Source organism: Microtus ochrogaster, chromosome 5, assembly GCF_000317375.1.
Source record: "Microtus ochrogaster isolate Prairie Vole_2 chromosome 5, MicOch1.0, whole genome shotgun sequence".
Taxonomy (NCBI): Eukaryota; Metazoa; Chordata; class Mammalia; order Rodentia; family Cricetidae; genus Microtus; species Microtus ochrogaster.
The window spans coordinates 80,623,289-80,630,788 of NC_022012.1; the positions used below are offsets into that span (position 1 = coordinate 80,623,289).

The 7,500-nt window shown below is 39.9% G+C and overlaps 1 protein-coding gene across 3 annotated transcripts in view; it reads right to left on the reverse strand.

Moving 5' to 3' along the window:
* Rbm5 (RNA binding motif protein 5) overlaps nt 1–7,500 on the reverse strand; it is a 34,161-nt gene that overhangs the window by 14,771 nt on the left and 11,890 nt on the right. For all 3 annotated transcript variants that reach the window (XM_005347865.3, XM_005347866.3, XM_013346534.2), the window contains exons 7-11: nt 6,563–6,646; nt 5,739–5,799; nt 4,073–4,138; nt 3,507–3,667; nt 1,164–1,261 (exon numbers count right to left, since the gene is read on the reverse strand). In XM_005347865.3, the coding sequence (XP_005347922.1) occupies nt 1,164–1,261; nt 3,507–3,667; nt 4,073–4,138; nt 5,739–5,799; nt 6,563–6,646 (470 nt within the window). The remainder of the gene's footprint in view (nt 1–1,163; nt 1,262–3,506; nt 3,668–4,072; nt 4,139–5,738; nt 5,800–6,562; nt 6,647–7,500) is intronic.

Genomic DNA, 7,500 nt, shown 5'->3' on the forward strand with positions numbered 1-7,500 from the left:
CCCCCCCTCTATTATTATTTTTTTTGAGAAAAGGTTTCTCTGTAGCTTTGGAAAAATCTGTCGCCCAGGCTGGCCTCAAAGTCACAGAGATCTGCCTGCCTCTGCCTCCCAAGCACTGGGATTAAAGGCATGCACCACCACTGCCTGGCTCTCTACCTTAATTTTGAGACAGAATTTCTAAAAAAAAAAAAAAAAAAAAAAAACCTAGCTGTTTTGGCTACCAGGATCTCCTTGTCACAGCATTGGGGTCAGAGAAATGACAACTACTTTACCTCCTAAGGCATCTCCTGGCTCTAAAAAAAGGATACTTGGGCTGGAATGATGACTCAGTGGTTAAGAGCACCGACTGCTCTTCCAAAGGATCCATGTTGAATTCCTAGTTTCCATGTAGCAATTAACAACTGTCTGTAACTTTAAGATCTGACACTCTCACACGGACATACATGTAGGCAAACCAACAATGCACATAAAGTAAAAATAAATATTTTTTTTTTTGATTTTTCGAGACAGGGTTTCACTATGGCTTTGGAGCCTGTCCTGGAACTCGCTCTGTAGACCAGGCTGGTCTCGAACTCACAGAGATCCACCTGCCTCTGCCTCCCAAGTGCTGGGATTAAAGGCGTGCGCCACCATCGCCCGGCATTAAATAATTTTTTTGTAAGAAGGATACTTAGCGCATTAGACAGTAATGTAACATATTAGCATACATAATGTAACATAATAGCATATCCTGCAAGCTAAGGATTATTTCTGGTCAGGTTTGCATTACACGGCTGCAGTTTGCACAGAATGTGTTCTCAATGTATCTGCTGAAACCATTGCTGGCAACTGTTATTATCTGGTTATAGAGGGCTGCAGGGATAGACTCTCTTCTCCCTCTTAATCTACAATCAGGGAAATCAGTGTTGACAGTACAAATATACAAATGCTAATAGTTTGAAATAAGGACAGCCGGGCGGTGGTGGCGAACGCCTTTAATCCCAGCACTCGGGAGGCAGAGGCAGGTGGATCTCTGTGAGTTCGAGACCAGCCTGGTCTATAAGAGCTAGTTCCAGGACGGGCCCCAAAACCACAGAGAAACCCTGTCTCGAAAAACCAGAAAACAAAAAAAAAAAAAACAAAAAACAAAAAACAAAAAAACCAAGGACAATAATACCACTCACTTTCTGGCACTTTTTGCAAAGTCAACCCCAATAGTTTTCCCATCAATTTTCAATGGAGGATGGAGACTCTGTAATATCTGAAGCAGCTGAGAAGCATCCTGAAGGAGAAAGTGAAGAAAAACAATTTTGTTATATAATTTAGAATATCTTCCTACCACCTACTCCATCTAAGAAACAAAGCTTTGTTTCCATTAAAGAGAGAGAGAAAGGGGCTGGAGAGATAGCTCAGTGGTTAAGAGCATTGCCTATTGCCTGCTCTTCCAAAGGTCCTGAGTTCAGTTCCCAGCAACCACATGGTGGCTCATAACCATCTGTAATGAGATCCGGTGCCCTCTTCTGGCCTGCAGACATACAGACAGAATACTATATACATAATAAATAAATAAATAAATAAATATTAAAAAAAAAAGAGAGAGAAAGAAAAAGGCAATAATTTCTTAGTATACTTGTGGACATAAAAACTTTAGAAAAGAAATACCTCTAAGAATTGTTAAAGGAACACACACAGAGTCTAAAGGTACAAAAGACTGAAATGACACTCCAATTTCAGTTGTCCAAAACCTCAGTCCTCAATGTAGTGTAGCACAACTGTAACTATACAGCTTTGAACATTGTGTTCTGGAAGCCTCACATACACTATTATAATTAGCTGAGCCACAATTGCCTCTTAAAGCTGTTTTCTCTTTTTGAGACAGGGTTTCACGATACAGGTCTGGCTATTAATTATGGCCTAGAACTCAAACTACAGATCAGGCCGACCAGGAACACAGAGATCACCTGCCTCTGTCTCTAGAGTGTGGGGATTAAAAGCATGTGCTACCATACCAGGCTGTTACTTGATTTTTGGGGTTGAAGAGATGTCTCAGCAGCTAAAAGAACTGGCTCCTCTTCCAAAGGATTTAGGTTCCATTCCCAGCACCTACATGGCAGCTCACAGCCATTTATTACTTGATTTCCAGGGGACCCAAACATGCATGTGGTACACTAGCTGATGAATGATTGAAATTATCTTCCCCAAATCATCCAGTGAAAGTTGCTTACTTTGCTCAAGTTCTTTGTCACTGCCTACCTCCCTACTACCAAGGAAATCAGTATGGCTAAAGAACTATCAAAGGTACAAAGAGACAGTGTCTATATAAGGATTTTTCATTTGGGAAACAAAAGCAAATGGAAAGAGTAACATCTTATTTGGATGTACAGAAAACTTGTTTATACTGATGGGCTTCACAGATGATTCTAGAAGTAAACTTTCCAAGTTCTGCTATTTCTTGCTAACTATCTTTTTATACTTTGATAGGAAACTCGGAACTGGTTGTGTTAGTCATGGGAGATTTCTAGATCCATAACACCATAAATTTCTTTTTTTTTTTAAAGATTTATTTATTTATTATGTATACAACATTCTGCCTTGATGTATGCCCGCTCGCCAGAGGAGGGCGCAAGATCTCAATACAGATGGTTGTGAGCCACCATGTGGTTGCTGGGAATTGAACTCAGGACCTCTGGAAGAGCAGCCAGTGCTCTTAACCTCTGAGCCATCTCTCCAGCCCAACACCATAAATTTCTAAGTGTGATGTTTTTCTTGAAGACACCTGCTACTTTACAGTTCTAACCATAAAATGCTGTTCAAATTTGTGGAATAAATTAATTTTCATTTCTTGAGCATACAACAGATGCTTTTCTTTGTTACTTTAGGAACAAGAGAATGCATTTTATTGGCTGCAATGGTTTATTATGGCCACTATATTGCTATTTACAACCCACTTCTGTATGCAATGACCATGTCACCTAGAGCCTACATTATCACTTCCCATGTTGACAGAGTTCTACATGGCACTACACAAATAGTGGGCACATTCAGAAAAGCTATTTTAGTTATTTTTGGGGTTTGTTTTGTTCTTTTTATTTTGTGGGATTTTGTCTTGTTTTGAGACAAAATTTCGCTATATGCACTGGAAGGCCTCAAACTCAGAGTATCTATCGCTGCCTCCCGAGTGCTGACATTCAAGGCGTGTATCACCACTTCTGGCATTTTTTCTATTTTGATGCTAGAGCTTAAACCAGGATTCTGCACACACTGTGTCACTAAACAACTTAGCTTAGGCTACACTTATTGCCTAGACCTCTGTCCTTTTTTGTTGCTTTTTTCAGGACAGGGTTTTTGTGTAGCCCTGGCTGTCCTGGAACTAGCTCTTGTAGAACAGGCTGGCCTCAAACTCACAGTGATCTGCTTGTCTGTCTTCTGAGTACTGTGTTACCATCACCCAGTCAACCTGTACCCTCTTACCAGTCAGTAAGATATTTTTAAAAAAGACAAAACCAAAGGTGATTGGAGAAGCTCACCATTGCAGAAGACAGCTGCACAAATGCAAAGCCTCTGTTCTGTTGTGTCTGTTTATCTTTTATGAGGCGAATGTTATTGACAGCTAAGGACGCATAAGGAGACAGTGCTGTCATAATGGAATCCACCACAGTGTGCGGAGCTATGTTCCGGAGAATAATTGCTGTTGGTACACAAGAAAAATAGCAATCAAACATTCCCACCATCAGTGCTTTCTTTTTCTTTCTTTTTTCAAGACAAGGTTTCTCTGTAGTTTTGGTGCTTGTCCTGGAACTCACTCTGTAGACCAGGCTGGCCTTGAACTCACAGAGATCCGCCTACCTCTGCCTCCCAAGTGCTGGGATTAAAGGTGTGCGCCACCACCACCTGGCACATCAGTGCTTTCTAAATGCAGGTTTACAGACTAAACTATTTATTTTTACAGGATTTTGGCTTATATTTTAACTTGGGCAAATTTCTACAGGGCAAACTATAGTTGTGGGCACTCCCTTAAAACATATAAGGGAACTGAGACTGCTAAGAGAGGTCAGCGTTTAACATGAAAATCAAAGGATTATGTTGAACTTACTATCGCAGTAGTAATCCACTGACTGAACAGACTCTGTAGTTCCAGGGGGCACTTCCTGTTCAGAGTCTAGGAGCAAAGGAGACCCAAATGAAAATGGACAAATGGACAAACAAACATCACTTTCTTATCTTTTTTTAAAAATATTTATTTATTATGTATACAATATTCTGTCTGTGTGTATGCCAGCAGGCCAGAAGAGGGCACCAGACCTCATTACAGATGGTTGTGAGCCACCATGTGGTTGCTGGGAATTGAACTCGGGACCTTTGGAAGAGTAGGCAATGCTCTTAACCTCTGAGCCATCTCTCCAGCCCCCAAACATCACTTTCTTTATTAGTTTTTGGGAGGGTCAAACCAAGGTCCCGTGTGCATGCTTGGTAAGAGCCCTACCACTGAGATAACTGAGATATTTATACCTTCAGTTCCCCAAGTAGTTTTGTTTCCAATATATTTAGATTAAAAAAAAAAAAGGACATGGTTTTACTACATATAGTCCAGACATGTTTTAAACTCTTGGCAATCCTATCTCAGCTTCCTAAGTGTGATGATTCAATTATAGGCATGAGAACGTTCCCAGCTACAAAGTATTTTTTAACAAAGAAATACATTGTAACTTCTAGAGCACTTTTATATGAGACAGTTTCATATAGTCAAAGCTGGAAACAAACTTGCTATATAGTTGAGGATGACCTGGAACTCCAGATCATCCTGCAATCAACTCCTGAGGGCCAACTGTTTTTATTTTAAGCATCTGGCAGCCTTTGGTTTTGTTTCTAATTTGGGAAGGTGATCTTTTCTTTGTGTGGTGTATCTTATTCACAGGCCAGCAAGTGCATGTAGAGGGAGAAGTCCATGGCTGATGTCTCTATTACTTCTTGTCCTTTGACAGTTTTTCACTCACTTTGAGAGCACCAGGGACAGCCCTGTAATTATAAGCACACCACCATGCCCCGCCTTTTTTTTTCTTTTTGGTTGTGTGAATGTTAAGGATTTGAACTCTGGTCCTAATGCTTGCACAGAAAATACCTTACCTACTGAGCCATCTCCCCAGCCACAATTTTTGATTGTTTTACTATGTAATTTTGGTCAGCTTAAAACCTAAGATACCCTTTCTGGCCTTGATTTTTTTATCCTCTTGACTCAGCACAGGTGTGAATCACCATGCCATTTTTTTCTTTCAAAAAAAATCTTAGCTGGCCAGTGGTAGTGCACACCTTTAATTCCAGCACTTGGGAGGCAGAGGCAGGCAGAACTCTTTGAGTTAAAGGCCAGCCTGGACCATAGAGCAAATTCCAGGACAGCTAGAGCCACATAGAGAAACCCTGTCTCAAAAAACAAACAAATGTGTGGCTACACTTGAACCTCATAATTTTGACAGAGGTAACACAGAATGCAAACCCTGAACCAGTGCAGGACAGCACCACTACAGACTAAACAAAAGTAGATGTAGCATGCAAACCAGGTAAACACTCTTAATTTTGGAGAATTTTCTCTTCTCTTACAACCATGCAGCATCTACTTAGCCCAAGGTAAAAAAAAATTTATGCTATATGTAAGTTCCTGGTTGAGACATCCAAAAAAAAAAAAAAATCTATGCTTTTCCTTGGGTACATAGGCAGTAATTCAGGTTTAATTGCATTTTCCAAATAGCTGAATCCACGCTTACCAAACTTGTCTGCTCCACATCGGAAGCATTTTAGTCTTTTCCTGAAATTGTTAAGGCAGCACTGGAAAAAAAAAAGTTTTATCTGTAATTATTTCTTACATTAGGCTAGGCTTCCTAGTCATCATGTGGGTTAGAACAGTGAGGCCACAGGTAACTCAAGTAACTAAATATAAAAGCAAAAATTGCTATTACGTATAGACAAAAGGGCATAACTTAAAATTTTATCATGTTATACCCTCAGAATTCTTCAAAAAAAAAAAAAAAAAAACCATTATACATTAAGGTAGGATTCCGCTGTCACCAAGATGAGGAGAGAAGTTTCTTGCAGCAGCCACCAACAAAAGTTCTTCTTTATGTGAAAAGAGCATTACATGAACTGTCATATATGTAAACATAATATATCCTGGACATGACCTTTCCCCTTTCTAGCCTCATACACAATGAATTATCTTAGTACTATCAAAATTCAGCATTGGTGACAGGACCAATGTTATTATACACCAAGGCTCTCAAGGATCTTTGTTAACATAATTAACAACATGTAAAAAAACTTGAGATTCAGAATTTCATAAACAACAAAGTGAAACACATCTAAAAAAAAATCTTAAATGAAACTCTGAGTTAGAATCCTATATCTTCACAGAATTCCAGGGTTGCTGTCCTTTAATGCCAGCACAGGAAGACCAAAGAAAAGTCAGAAAGCACAAAAAATGGACTTCTGATACAAGCTGGTGATTGTGCCAATTTTTTTGTTAGGAAATCAAACAAACAAATGAACAAAGAGACAAACTTAGTCTATTTATTTGGGAAGAACAGATGCTTACCTTGTTACAAAGCCAATCTTCAAACTTAGGTCTGGGATTGCTATAATGCATTGCAATGTGCTTTCCTTGAATCACCAATTTTTTCTGTAAAAAAAAAAGAAGTAATTAGTTATTCCTATTGTGAAGAATGTGTGTCCATTTTCCCAGGTCAGAGCACACTTCGGAAAAATCAGTGCTCTGGAATTAAATGGACAACATACGGGGAAGACCAACCACCGCCACCTATACTCTGCCCATCCAATCCTTCAGATAGGCAGTAAGAGAATGGGATGCGGAGTAAAGGTAAACGGAGTCAGGGAGTGCTGAGAAAGCTGACAAACACTAAACGCTGACATGCACCAGGCTGTGTCTCCAGCAGAGACAGAAGTCCTAACATTTAGCATTGACAGGCTGAGAGTGAGTCTATTTCATAAGCAGAAGACAGACCTCTTCCAGTTCTGAGACTCTCCTTTATTAGCCCTTAGCATGGTTTCCTTGGGCTTGGCTGTCACTTTTCCCCAGTCCCCATCCTTATGTAATGTAAATGCCTTTGTATTTTCCCTTGCCCAAAATTCTTGCTTCAGGATGTATGTTTTGGAGGGACAAAAGGAGGGGGGGGTGTGTGTCTCATTTTAAAAGGGAACTTGATCATAACTTTTTAGTAAGGACTATTCTGAATGCTACCAACTCTGAAACAGCTTAAATGAGGTTTTCTTGCCAAATGTGATCATGTCATGTCCTAGGTGACAGGTGTGTTTTTCTCTAAAATGGATTGTACTCTTTTCAGGATGAGTAACCAGGAGGCCAATGAAGTTTCTTCGGGGGTGGGGGGGAGTAGGAAAGTTCATAATATATATATATCACCTTTAAGTCAACCAAGTGAGTAAAAGGGACTTTACTTTGAACAGTCAAAACTCTGAGCCAATCTAGCCAAGAGCATCCCTAGCACCTGCCCCCAA